Source organism: Meles meles, chromosome 5, assembly GCF_922984935.1.
Source record: "Meles meles chromosome 5, mMelMel3.1 paternal haplotype, whole genome shotgun sequence".
NCBI classification, from domain to species: domain Eukaryota; kingdom Metazoa; phylum Chordata; class Mammalia; order Carnivora; family Mustelidae; genus Meles; species Meles meles.
The window spans coordinates 151,156,136-151,170,802 of record NC_060070.1 but is presented as its reverse complement, the minus strand read 5'-3'; the positions used below and the strand labels follow the sequence as shown (position 1 = coordinate 151,170,802).

At 41.9% G+C, this 14,667-nt stretch overlaps 1 protein-coding gene across 1 annotated transcript; it reads right to left on the bottom strand.

Annotated features, from left to right (window-relative positions):
• Positions 1–3,587: 3,587 nt before the first annotated feature.
• Positions 3,588–3,996, bottom strand: LOC123942386 (histone H2B type 1-C/E/F/G/I). Its single transcript, XM_046006294.1, has one exon. The coding sequence runs from the start codon at positions 3,994–3,996 to the stop codon at positions 3,616–3,618; it is 381 nt and encodes a 126-aa protein (XP_045862250.1). The 3' UTR covers positions 3,588–3,615.
• Between the last annotated feature and the right edge of the window lie 10,671 nt (positions 3,997–14,667).

The window sequence follows — 14,667 nt, the reverse complement described above, 5'->3', positions numbered from 1 at the left end:
CACTTCAAGCTCAGGTAAGAGGAAATACTCCTGAAGCCTTCCCCCGAATCTGGGTTATTCCTTATTACCTATAATCAGAGTTTCCATCAAGATCCATTTGCCATATGCCAAGGTCACGGTCTGCTCTCTTCTCAGTAACCATCACAGCACACTGGCTGTGTTCTCCTTCCTGAAAGTCTTTCTAGATTGTTGTGAATCTACTACCCTCGTTTTCTTCCTCACAGTTTGTCTGTCTTCTTTCTAAAATTGGAGTGCTTCTTTATTCTTTCTCCATGGATAAATGTCAGTTTCAGTGTGTGTCTACAACAGTAAAGTTTCTCTTTCCAAACTCTCCAAAAGTTCCATGTTCAGTCCCCAAGTTGTTCTGATTTCCAGACTCACATGTACAACAACGCACTTGACCTCCATGGAACGCTTAAGGGGATTTAAAAATTGTCATGTCTCAGTCTCTGAAACCCCATCCTTTCCCATAGCTCTGCATCGTTCACCGAGGAAGTGCAGCCGCGCTGTCAGGTGCGGGCCAGCACACGGCCTGGAGACCCACTGTCTGCTTCTAACCCCGGCCCTGTACCTTTCTCATCCCTAGTCAACTAGGAGAGAATAGTTGGGTCAGGACACTGTGGGTAGTGAGAGGACGAAGTGAGCCACCCTTTGCAAAGAGGTTGGTACAGCTCCATGTTTCTGCACCCACGAGCCCCGGTTCATCGGTACCTCCTGTAGACTTTCTCCTCCCGTGGCACCTGTGATAATGTCACCAGTGTTATTGCAACAACCTCTCCCTTCCTTCTTCTGCTTGTTTTTACCTTTAAATCCCATAAATCCCATTTTCCACACAGCACTTTGCGTGCTTTCAAATTCTGAGAGTTTCTCAGGACACAATAAAACTGGCTGCCCTCACTGGCCCACAAGGTCGGAAACGCTCAGCCTCTGTCGAACCTCCAACTCTGTCTCTTACACCTTGTCTTTGCTTCCTAGTCCCCCAGCTCACAGCACGTCCATCCTCCCTGCCCTGGGGCTTTATTTGGGCAGAGCAGGGAGGTGGGATGGGACTTGATCCCAGGACTCAGGATCATGAGCAGATACTAAGGCAGGCGCTTAACCAACTGAGCCATCCAGGTGCACCTGGTTTTTCTTTCCTCATATTCCATTACAGAACTCTCCACGCTGGAAGGGGCTTTGGTTAGCTCATTATCCAAGTACTAGATGTTCTCAAGGCATAGCAGCTCGAAGCAGAATTGGTATCTTTGGGAACTTGGGGGCTCAGTTGGTAAAGTGTCTGCCTTTGGGATACTGGATCCCAGGATCCAGGGATAGAGGCCCGCATCAGGCTCACTGCTCAGCGGGGAGCCTGCTTCTCCCTCTGCCTGCTGCTCCCCCAGCTTGTGCTCTGTCTCTGACAAATACACAAATAAAAAAAGCCAAGTGCCCAGATACCCCCAGAGCTAATGAAACTCGCCACCCTGGGAGTGGGGCCAGCAAGCTGTCCTCTAACAAGCCTCCAGGGGATTTCGCTGCACGCTCAAGGTTAGAAGTGCTGCTCTGTATCCTCAGGACATAATTCCCTGTGGGCACTGGAGTATGCATGAGCCAGATGGATGCTCCCTCTTCCTGCCTGGAAGGCCTTTGTATCAGGCTCTGCCATTTCCCCTCCTTCATCCTGACACAGACTCAGTTTTGTTCTGTTCTCCCCTCCTTCGTTGCCTTGTGCCCCAGGGAAGGCAGAGTTTCTCCGTGTTTTCAGGGATCAGGTCCTGATTCAGCCACAGTAGTCCTGATGGTCCCAGGCTCTTAGTCATGACTGGTTTGGGGCTAGGAATACAGCCAGTTCGTGACTGTGACAGTCTGTAATGGTGCAGATCAGCTTCCCCAATAACGTTTTGATTGAACTGAAAGGTGAGTTGATTAAAAAATGACAATAACTGTGGTGTGTGTGTGTGTGTGTGTGTGTGTGTGTGTTGGGGTCAAAGTTGGACTCAGGGGCATTTCAGGAAGAGAACATTTGCAAAGGCCTGGAGGCTGGAGAGGTCTCAGGAAATTCCAAAAAGTGGGAAAAAGCAAGAAATAAAGACAAAAACAAAACAAAAAAACCAAACCTGAAACATCAGAGAAACAAGAGGAGGAAGAGAATTCTCTGAGGTTTGGTTTCAGTTTTCGTAAAGTGTGGGCTACAGAGCTGGATTTCTGCTTTCGTGCAGTAGGGGGGTCATTGAAAGGCAGAGGGAATCAGACATGATCCAGTATGCTTTCTGACACAACTCTCCCTGTGGAATGAAACATAGATTCGCTAGGGACAGAGGACTTTTAGTATCATCTCACACTGAAATCAAGGTGGTCAGAAAAAGTTGAGGTGCAGCTATAATTTGGCAACCGAAAACAAATTCTTGTTTCTTTGTGCTTATTTTGCTCTTCTTGAGAGAATAGAGGAAAGGGGCAGTCTGGTTGGGAAGGCTGGCTGGGAGTGTCTGGAGGACGGTTAGCTCTTCTTGGATGCATTCGGGATTCCCACTTACAGGTGAGGTGCAGGCAAGCTAGTCTTTCTCACCTAACTTCCAGAAGGAAGCCTGTAGGTCACGGTACCTGGAAAATGAGGGAAGGACGCAAATCCTGCTTTTAACTTTCAGGGTTTAGTGTCTCTGGCATCACGCGATCACAAACAGCAGCCTTCCAGACCTTGGTGTCCAGCATCAGTATGTTAAAACGCATGGCCTGAGTTCACATCTCCTGCTCTCCACGCTCTGACCGGCCGGGGTCCCTGTCTCTTTTGCCACACACAGCTGCTCAACGGAGCCGGGGCCGGAGAGCTGGAAACAGGGCAGGTGGAGGGCTTGGAAGGAAACGCGCACAGAAAAGGACGGACTGGGAGCTGCTGAGCCACCCAGCCCTCTTAGTCCGGGACTGCACTGGAGGGTCTTGGTCTGGGAGGACACCGGGGGGTCATCTGGGAGCCAGGGAGAGTAGGGGACGAATGGATTCTTCTCCAGGACACTGTAAAAGTCAAATGTAATGACGATCGCCTATTCACAGCAGCTTCAGAAGGAAAGCGGTAAAGCACAATGAACAACGGGTAAAACCTTAGTGTTCTTCCTGGAGAGCTGCAGTCCCCGAACACACATTTTAAAGACCTGGACCAGACAGACGCTCAGCCAGGACTCGAAAAGCCGCGGGAAGTCGGCGGGGGAGGGGGAGGGGAGGATCGGGGCGAACGGAGTCGCACAGTCCCCTGGGCGGGAGCCTGGCCGCACCGGAACAGGAAGTCCCGCCTTCCGGCGGCGGGCTTTTCGAATTTCACTCCGGCTGTGGAGACCCTGTGGGGTGACCCTTGAGAAAAGGCGGAGACCGCGTCCGCGACAGTGGTGGGAAAGCGGCCCTGAGGTGCACGGGATGTGGGAATGAGCGCTGGCCGCTTCGGCTCGCTTTGTTTCCGTGGCCGGGCCCCCTGTTCACACAGGTGGCGCCTCTCAGGACCACACGGGATGGTGTCCCAACTGTCCCCATTAATTTACGTGAACCAAAGCTGAGACCATAAGAAATGGCAGTGCGCAGCTCTGTTGGTGAAAACATGTGGCTCTGAAAAGAGCCTTTGGGTTTAGATGACAGGACGCTTACTTGGCAAGTTTACTTGGAGCTGGTGTACTTGGTGACGGCCTTGGTGCCCTCGGACACGGCGTGCTTGGCCAGCTCCCCGGGCAGCAGCAGGCGCACGGCCGTCTGGATCTCCCGGGACGTGATGGTCGAGCGCTTGTTGTAGTGCGCCAGGCGGGACGCCTCGCCCGCGATGCGCTCGAAGATGTCGTTGACGAACGAGTTCATGATGCCCATGGCCTTGGACGAGATGCCCGTGTCGGGGTGCACCTGCTTCAGCACCTTGTACACGTACACCGAGTAGCTCTCCTTGCGGCTGCGTTTGCGCTTCTTGCCGTCCTTCTTCTGCGCCTTGGTCACCGCCTTCTTGGAGCCCTTCTTCGGGGCCGGAGCGGACTTGGCTGGTTCAGGCATGGTGAGTCGCTTTCTTCTGACAGAGAAGAAAATGGAGTCCGCGGCAGGATCCTGCATATTTGTAGGCAGTGGTATGCAAATGACGGATGAGTCTCACGACCGTTGATTCGTCAACTCGTCTTGAGGCTGCTGGCTACTGATTGGCTCCAGTTCTTCTCCCCATTGGTCATATCCTGAGAGCGGTTTCCACAGTACATCCTGGCTTCTTTAGTCTAGTTTTTTATTTTAAGTTCATAATAGGAATGCAGATTATAATATATAAATATAAATTTAATAATGACTCCCTTTTGTGTTTTGTGATGTCAGGGAGGTAACTTAGTTTGTAACTTGTTCAGATTATTTTCTATTGTAGGTTTTCTGGACAGGCCACTGTCTTTCAGTGTGCCTCTTTGGCATGTGGGCTATTCTTAGTTGAAGGCTCTTGAGACCCTGCAGACTGGAGAAATTTTCCCCCCTCTCTTAACCATAGAGAAGAAGCTAAACTGCGAGGTCTTTTCCGAATAAGGGTTACCAAAAGAGATTAATTTTATCTGAGTGACCCATCTCTATGGCAGGGCAAACATCTAATTACCAAACATTGGCTCTTGTCTTTGCTTTATGAAGTGTATTCCTTTGCTCTGAAATGTCAAAGTCCAACCCTCCCTTAGTTCAGAATCACACATATATATACCTCACTTTGCTTGTTTGGAGAATTTCCATGTGTTGTGGAGTCTCTATATGTTCCATATAAAGTTGGTTTTCTCTTGTTAATTTTTTAATGTCAAGCTTCAAGGAGATTTGAGGGGACAGGAACGCTTGCTCCCCAATGCTGGACATAATTGGCAGGATTCTTTTACTCAGTGTATACTGCTTGCAACAGACCCTGCAGCAGTTTAGAGATCCTGGGGCATCTGCTATATTGCAGGCAGCAGGTAAATTTTCCCGTGTCAGCCTCTTCCAGTCTCTGTGGAATCTGATGGAGCAAGAGTGGTGAGACTTCTTTTCTCTCTTTCTAAATTTAGATTAGCAGGAGAAAATATTTGTGAAACTAATTCCTTGGGCTAAGGGACTCTGCTGAATTTGGCAGGGTACCCTTTAGTAACTCCCTGATCATTTTCCTACCAGGGATGGTCTCTGTTTTCCTTTGTCTGCATCTCTTATGTTTTTTGAGATCTGTTGCTAAGCTACTTCTTGGAAACCAGTGCCCCATTTACAGGCATGGGTTGAGTGTTTGAAAGCTGTTAGAGTGCTGGTTAGGTCAGGAAGCCTCCCATAATAGGATACGTTGGTCACAGAAAGGGTTATATTGACTCTAGCTCACTAGAGTGACTAAGTAAACTTCTGTGAAGTAAGTACACTGCCAAACCACACACTGTCCCAAACCCACAGCAAATACCTCCTAGGTATTAGTGGGCTCCAGGAGACCCAAGGCTTAGATCTGTCAGTATTTTCCTTTTGTCTTGCTCTATGTCTTAAGAGCTTGGTGTCTGAGCAGTGTGAATATTCACTTCGGTCTCCACCATCTGGTGAGTACACTTATTATGGTGCACCTTGATGGCCAGTCTAATAGGCTGGGGGTCAGATTTTTCTCTCTGTCCAGCTGTGTCACCTCCCAGGTTGTCATGAGAGGTTCCAGCCCACAGGAATCTGTTGTTTCAGCGTTCTTTGCTTGTTAGTGCTGGAAAGTCCCATTCAAGAGGATCCCACCTGGAATCACAGGTTAGTGGGTGTGTGATTGGAGATGTGTCATATTTTCATGGGACACCAGAGACATTCACTATACCATCCTTACTGTCTCTGCAACAAGGCCTTTGCTTTCTTAGGCTAATTTCAAAGTAAACTTTTGGATGGGGAGGGGCTGCATCTTGTCAGCCCTCTCTAGACCTCTATTGTGTCTTAGTTAAGCCATTAAAAGGCTTATTGGTTTAAGTCACTATTAATCGATCCCACTCATCAACGGCCACATAATGGATCCTTTATTTATTTATTTTTACCATGGATCTTTAAATTGGCTGTATTTAAAATATCTCATTTGTCTTATAATGGCTCACCTTAAGTCTTCCATTGACAAGATAAAAATACAGAAATCAGACACAAGACAAAAAGCAATGTCCACAGCCAAGGTAAATTCTCCTTAAAATTTGGCTGCATCTACCTGTTTTAATTCCTCTTCCTACAAGATTTATAGAGATCACTCTGGCCTAATCTCTAGGTTCAATGTTTACAGGCTGCTCAGGGAAATGCTGAAAGCCAGAAAATGTTTCACAAAAGCAGCAGGAGACTAGCAATAAGTGGTGCTTTGCTCCTACCCGCCTTGGCTCCGTAATCAGGTTCTGCCAAGCCTCAAGCATTCCTGGACAATGCCCTTTGAAGGAGTATCCTAGATCCACTGCCCCACCCCCACCCCCGGGCCAACAACACAACAAAATCACGTCCCCCTGGACCACAACAGATCTTTAAAAATTTTTTTTTTTTTTAAGATTTTATTTATTTATTTGACAGACAGAGATCACAAGTAGGCAGAGAGGCAGGCAGAGAGAGAGAGGAGGAAGCAGGCTGTCCACAGAGCAGAGAGCCCGATAAAGCCCCTTTACCTTTACTTTCAAAAGATCCTATCAAATTTAGAGTGTAATTACAGAGATTATATGGCTGTATATATGGGATATAGATGACCAGGCCATCCCATAAGTGATTTGCAAAAGGCCAATATTCGGGGGCGAATAGAAACCAAGTTTAGTTTGTATACCCAGAAAAACAAGGCTTTTGTTAAAATACTTTAGATAGACTTTACAAAGATATAAATCTTTTGGTTTCCCATTCTACTTAAAATTTTCTGTGATATAAAGAAGCAAATTCAGTTAGAAAGATGGGCCAATTCCTTGATAATCAGACTATAATCCAGTTCTGCCTTTATTTTACAAATCTCTATGAATATCCCTACAACTCTAGAAACAAGTTAAAGCCCACCTATCTTTACCAATCTCCAGACCTTGCATATTCCTTTCAAAATGTTTATGGATATTATTTTAAAAATCAGGATATTAGAACAAAATTGTTTTGTACTTTAAAAGTGGGGGTTAGGTTTCTAATTAGCAATTACCTTGTAACTCCAGAAAAAAATTTCTTTGCATTCTTTCTCTGTCCCTTGAAATCATAAATTTTATCATGTCTTTGATTTGTAAACATATCCCACAGTCTCCTGAGACTGAATTTAAAAAAGAAAAGAAAAAGGGGTGAGGGTGAGGATGAGGGGAAAGTGGCCTTTTCAAAATGCAAAGTTCTGAAAGGGCTTTTATGCCCAGACTATAGCACCTACAGTAACAAGCAGAAATACTCCAAATATGCACTTTTCAGAAAACTTACACACTCTTGGTGTTTGATATAAATTTTCTACTTCTATCTTCTCTACAACCCAGGAGCCAGTCTTTTTGACATGCAAACTTTAGGGAAAAGATTTTCATAAAAATAGATAGATAGATGATAGAGAGGTAGGTAGATAGAGCTATTTAAAAATTGGGCCTCGGGGCACCTGGGTGGTTCAGTTGGTTAAGTGATTTCAGCTCAGGTCATGATCTCAGGGTTGTGAGTTTGAGTATGACATTGGGCTCAGCTTGGTGTGGTGTCCGTTTGAGATTTCCTCCCTCCCTCTTCCTCTGCCTCACCCCACGCTTGTTCTAAAATAAATCTCAAAAAAAGAAAAAAGTGAGCCAATAATGTCCTTTTCACAAATATCATCTCTTGTCTGTATTTTGTGCTGTGTGTGTGTCCATGTATGTTTTTTTAAGACTTTTTTAAAAAGTTTATTTATTTGACAGACAAAGATCACAAGTAGACAGAGAGACAGGCAGAGAGAGAGGGGGAAGCAGGCTCCCTGCCAAGCAGAGAGCCCTATGTGGGGCTCCATCCCAGGACTCTGGGATCATGACCTGAGCCAAAGGCAGAGGCTTACCCACTGAGCCATCCAGGCACCCTGTCCATGTGTGGTTTAATGTGAGATACTTTCTCTACTTCTGGATGGTATTGCTATAGTTAATATGTAGAAGAGCTCTATTTAGTTTGTTTAAAGGCACGTGCTTGTAAAGATTGGGCATTCTAACACCCAGAAAATTAGAAACTAATCCAAATCTTTTTCAAATTCATGTAATCTGGGAAAATATTTGGTAAAGCTAAATTAAGCTTGTTGGCTTATTTAATATGGACATGTTTTCAGAGTTATCACTATTAAGCATAAAATTTTTATTCTGCTTGTGTTTACTATAAAAGTCAAAAAAGTCCAGGGTATTTCTGTTGCAAAATTTGTCAGAAAGAAAAAAGCTTAGAATAATGGTTGATTCTGTGTAAGTGCTCATGAAGTTGTTGTGGATAGTCTACGTATAATTATTAAAAGAAGTAAATTAAATAGATATAAATAAAATTAAAAGCTTTGTAGGTAAACTTGTAAATAGCTTCCAACATCTTTGGAAAGCTAAAATTTTATAGTTTTGCTAGGTTAAACGATGAGTAAAGTTAAGCTTGTTGATAATCTAGATCTCTTCTGAATAAGATAAAATAATGAAACATTAAGTACTGAGCATGTTTATCTACTTTTGTCTTATTATAGAGAAACTGAAGATGAATTCGGATCTGTTAATAAACATATTTTTTGCTTTACTGAAAGATCATAATATGAAAAAATAAGTTTCTAAAAATAATGAAACATATTCATAAATTTGCCAACATGAAGAGTTCTGCTATTGATGAAGTTCTAGAACATAGGTGAGGTTCGGTGGGGTGAGGTCTGGAGCCGATGACCAAGAAAGAATTCTTGAGACATCTTGGTGCAAAATGGTGGTTTATGAAAGCACGGGGACATGACCGGGGGGGGGGGGCAGGAAGAGCTGCTGCCCAGGGGATGTGAGGAGTGGTCTATTAAATATTTGTAAATTGGGGAGGGGATTAGGGATGGTGTAAGTCTCTAAGGAATTTTGGAAGCAAGGTTTCTAGGACCCTGAGGGGCTAGCTCTTGTCTGGGGAAAGGTTATTTATTACCAGTAATAAAACCTTCTCGTGAGACCCTTTAGATGTCTATCAGTGGGTCATATGCTTGGGAGTGATTCTCGACACTATCTTGGAGGTTTAGAGATAAAGTTTCCTAAAGGGTTTATTAAAGTAGACTTACAGGATCCTGATTTGGGGTAGGGGCTTGATCAGGCTAGGATTGTCCTTTGCCCTTAGCAAAGTCTTAAGGTGGAGGGCAGTTGAGTCCTTAGAGGAGAGCCACTCTGCCTGTTTCAAGGGCTTGTCAGTAGGTAAGGAAATTTAATGATTTTCTTCTGCCTCTGTTTCCCACATTACTATAACAGTCCACAATTGCTTATTACCTAGTTTTCCCTAGAAATTAAGGTTTCTAAGTATTAAGAATTTTAAGAAATGTAATTTAGACTACTGGAAATAACAACTCTATGTGAGTAAAGTAAGAAATGTATTTTTGTAAGAAGAAATATGAGTAAAAAACTATATATTTGTTGAGGGAAAAGAAAGCATTAAAGCAAGACTGATTATTTATAGAGGGAAAGTTTAGGTCAAAATCTGAGTGTTAAATAAAGAAAGTTGTAGGTTTATGGACAAAGCCTCTTTGGAAAGAAACTTTATGTGCATTCAGTACTTGCTGAGATTAGGATGAATTTAAATAAGCAAATAAGTTTTAATACCAAAATACACTGGTACAAAGTTTTTGTTTTCTCTTTTTTGAAAGTACAAAGTTTTCTTAAACTATTGCTCTGCTCTTCTTGAGAAATTGTAAACAAAAGTTTTTCTTTACCTTTTAAGTTATTTGCCTTAAAATAACAATGATTCTAAGTTTGTCATAATAATTTCTATGTTTATCAGATCTTTGATTACTTAAGAAAATAGAGTCTTAATACTGAAAGAACTAAATTTTACTCATAACTACATAACCTTTTATATTTGCTTCTATCTTCTCTTGTTGGTTTGATTAAATGGATAATTAAATACTGCTTCACAATGATTGTGGTCCTATATAATGAAATGTTCAAACCTTGTGGTTCTTCTTAGACATACTTTCTACAATCAAATTCTAAAATGAAGTCTTTCGACCAGAAGCTAAGTGAAGTTTCCCAACAGGCCGCAGGAACATTAATTTTCTTTTTCTTTTCTTTTCTTTTTTCTTTTTTTTTTTTTTTGTGAGCAATAAAACTAATTAGGCTTATTTGGTATGTGAAATTACCTAGGAAGCACTGTCAAGAAAGTGATATTAAGCCCTGTTAGATTATAGTTAGGTGGATCTCTTATCTAAAATTATGTGAAACTCCTAGAAATCTGATGTCTTGATATGTTATTATCTTTAAGTGTTGTATGTCACAAAAATAACCAAATTTCCTTGTGAACTGCATTGTAATGAACTTTAAACAGATCCTTCACTGTGCCCATCTTTAAGTCTTTTATCATTTACAGACAGTTTTATTTTTATCTTTTTTTAAAAGATTTTATTTATTTATCTGTCAGAGAGAGAGAGAGAACACACAAGCAGGCAGAGGCAGCGAGAGAAACAGGGTCCATGCCAAGCAAGGAGCCCAATAGGGGACTTGATCCCAGGACCCTGGGATCATGACCTGAGCCAAAGGCAGTGGCTTAACCAACTGAGCCACCCAGGCATCCCTACAGACAATTTTAGTTTTACTCAGGTGCTTCTTGCTAATGTGTTTCATCTTTAGTGATACACATGGAAAATATTCTGAGTAGAGGTTTCTGGTAAACTTAAGATCATAAAACTGAATTACATTGCGGCGCCTGGATGGCTCAGCCGGTTAAGCATCCAACTCTTGATTTTGGCTCGTGATCTTGGGGTTGTGAGAAGGAGCCTGATTAAGATTCCCTCTCTCCCTCTGCCTGCCCCCCTCACACTCTCTCTCTAAACAAACAAACAAAACCCAAGAGCTGAACTATGTAAAAATTTCCAGAACTAGTGGAAATGTTGTATTCAAACAGAACAAGAATTATTAATAACATGGGGTTGAATGAATTGAGGAAGATAATTATACTTTTTATGAGTTTTTCAAAAATTTCAAACATTTCGGGGCGCCTGGGTGGCTCAGTGGATTAAGCCGCTGCCTTCGGCTCAGGTCATGATCTCAGGGTCCTGGGATCGAGCCCCGCATCGGGCTCTCTGCTCCGCGGGGAGCCTGCTTCCTCCTCTCTCTCTGCCTGCCTCTCTGCCTACCTCTCTGCCTACTTGTGATCTCTCTCTCTGTCAAATAAATAAATAAAATCTTTAAAAAAAAAAAAAAAATTTCAAACATTTCAAACAATGTTTTCAATGTTTCAAACATTACTGACTTTTAAAAAATGTTTCACTTTTTTCCAGATTTAAGAAAACATCGATTCTTAAACTGACATATAGCAGTTTGACAAAATACGCCTTTGTGAACAAATTTAAAAAATCTATCTTTTCTCCCTACCTGAATGCTCCAGAAAATCTGTGAGAATTCTTATATTTTTGTGGCATTTTATTTATTTGCATAAATTCAATAAACATTTGTTCTCCTTGTGACAGACATAATTGGAAACAATAGTTATATTACCAAGGCTTTGACTGGAATGTCCTATTTGAGAGACATGCATAGACTCAGATATGACCAGACAGCTTTAAGGAACTAAGGTTGAGTTTATGGAGACAATAAGTCCCTTGGAAATATCACCCTGATACCTTGCTTTCAGAATTCCAAACAATCTTACTAGGTGAGTAGAGGTTACCTCCTGGCAGGTGTGGGAACCTCAGGATATTTTGGGGACCTTGAGGAGAGAGAAGCTCACCTACACCCAAATGTGTAGGTATTGCAGGTCAATTCTGATGGCAAGGATTTGTCTGGGCTTCTGACCTTGAGATGCTATTAAAGTTTCCACCTAGAGATTCCTTTGAAAAGTTCCAGCAACACAGGTTTTAAAAAATCTATAGGGTCAACCATGTTCTTGGTGGACTTATATAAATAATCAGGCCAAGATTTTTTGAAACTAAAAAACTAATTTTGAAAACAAAGTACTGTTACTATAGCTACCTTTGGTGAGAATGAGGGTGGGTAGAGAGAGAAAATCTGTTTCAGTAACACGTCTTTGTAGATATAAAATTTTAATCCTATTCATTATAAACTGAACTAGATCGGGATATCCTCTAGCGTCCTCCAATTCCTGGCTACAAGTCTCCAAACTAACATTTTGATTTTTCTTCCATTTTTCTGACTTTGAATTTTTTGAGAACTAAAACTTCCTTTTCTCCTGAAGCCCTGGAAAACTAAGTATAAATGACCTGATGTAAAGAAACTGCCATAAAGTTCATGCATAGACAATTTTTGTCCTGTTGCTCTATGGCCCACTCAAAAGATTACCAGAGACATCTGAACTACAATCTAGGAAAATCTGTTAGTACCTGCTCTCACTCTAGTTGAAGATGCTTCCAATCTGACATCTTGAAGTCTTCTCAAAACTGGCTATCCTGAGACTCAAAAACTGGGTTAACATTTGACCCAGTCATTAACCATTGCTTTGGTTTCCATAGAAATGCCTCTTATTTAACACCTGATTACTTAAACCACAGGCCAAACTCGGAGAATATGACTGGATCACAGCCTCCTGAAGTGAGTTTGACCAAACCGAACTACTGTCAGGACTAAGAGACTAGATCAATGAGATGAAACAACCTGCCTGCTCAACTCTTAATATGTGAAACTCCCAAGGAAATTTAGATGAGGAAACCAAAGGGGCTCAGGACAGCCCTCCCCCCGACCCAATGTGCCACTTGGCATGTGGATTATTTTAAGCTAAAGACACTTGATACTCAGCAATCTCAGGAAAATTTTTGTCTCTCCCTTAACCAAACAGAAGAATCTAAATTGGCGGTCTTTCCTAGAATAAAGTTTATTAACAGAGATAAATTTTATCTGAGTGACCCATTTGTATATTAGGGCAAACATCTAATTACCAAACATCTCCTCTTCTTATCCCTGGTGTGAATTACCTTCCCTCCCTCTGGAGTCGGAGACACTTCCCCCAGTCTCCTTAGTTCACAATAACATATGTATCTTATTTTGCCTATTTTTGAAATGTCTGTGTCTATGTGGATTCTCCGTATGTACGTATTATATTTAATTTTCAACTGTTAATCTGTCCCATATTAACTTGATTCTCAGTCCAGCTAAAAGGACTTGGAGTACAGAGGAATTCTTCCTTGACACTGGAGTTCTGGAATATGTACAGTATTTTATCTTTTTATGATGCTTATTATTTTTCTATAAATCAAAAAAGTGTGTATAATACGAAATGTATTATATAGTGTTCTCTTGAGTCTGAAAACAAATCATGCATGGATTTAAAAAAAATAGTAAAGAAAAAAATTAGGGTGAGGGGAAAATATGCCTGGAAAATGTTACCAAGAGACAGCAAGTATAGCAATATTAAACAATTTTAAGGCTCAAAATATTAGTGGCGATAGACAGGTACACTGTAAGGACTTTTGGTTCCAGTGTGGACAACAAGATTTTCTGGAAAGCCATCTTGAAGCAAAATAGCTAAGGGCTTGAAAAATGGCAAACACACATCATGGCCCAGATAACAAGAAACAAAGAAAACTCCCAAATCTCCCAGAACAATACACACACCTAGGAGCTGAAGCCTGACTGACAAACACATCAGACTGGGCTCCCTGGGGGCAAATGTCATTAAGATTCTGCACTTTTTCAATTAATGTCAGTCCTTTGGGGAAAACAGGATTCTAGGCCTTTCAACTGAACTGGAAACACCTACCACACAACCAGGGCTCTTGAGAAAGCTTAGCCTGGAGGGGGAAAAAAAAAAGTCTAGCAAAAATTTCTAAGAAGGAAACCTGTTTGCCTCAGAAGTGGCGCCATGGAGAAGGGCAGAGGAAATTTATATGGACTTCTCTAAAGACCTAGAGTCTGGACTTTCAGTGAAAGCTTGAAATTAAAGAGCGGTGGGTGCCCTCTAGTGCCTCATGGAGGTAAACTTAAACCTCTTCAGGAAGGAAGTATCTTTAACCCAAGTTACTGGGTTACACACAAGTTATCTATTATCTATCACCTAACTATTCATGCATTCATTATTTATTGAGCACATATTACCTGCCAGGCATTCTCCTAGCAATTTGGGGTGTCCAAATATAAACTCATAATAAATGTGACCTAATAGAGGAAGAAACCACAGTATGAAGACTCAGGCTTCCAAAAAAAAAAAAAAAAAAAAGGGAGATCCTCTCCTCCCCCCTCAGACATATAATGTCAGATATTGAAATTGTCAACTAGAGACTTTGAAATACAATGAAAGTTTAAAGGAATAAAAATGGAATAACACAGGCAAAATTCAAGGGACATTCAAAACAAGGTCCATTTTTTTAAACTAATGAAAGAGAACTTCTGAAAGTGAGAAAGAGCTATAATCCATAATGACAAAGTAAAAATCCACTGATAGGATGTAACATTCAGGGCCCTGACGCACCTGACCACACAGCCACTATGTATCGCAGGAACTGCCAGAATTACAACTTCATGTTTACAATTACAGGGCAACCTTTCAGCATCCGACTCAGGATTTCATATACCAACCAAGGAAAATGTTTATCGTTATAGAAAACTGAACAACATGATAAACATACTTCATCTGTGACTTCTGCACCTAATGTATACA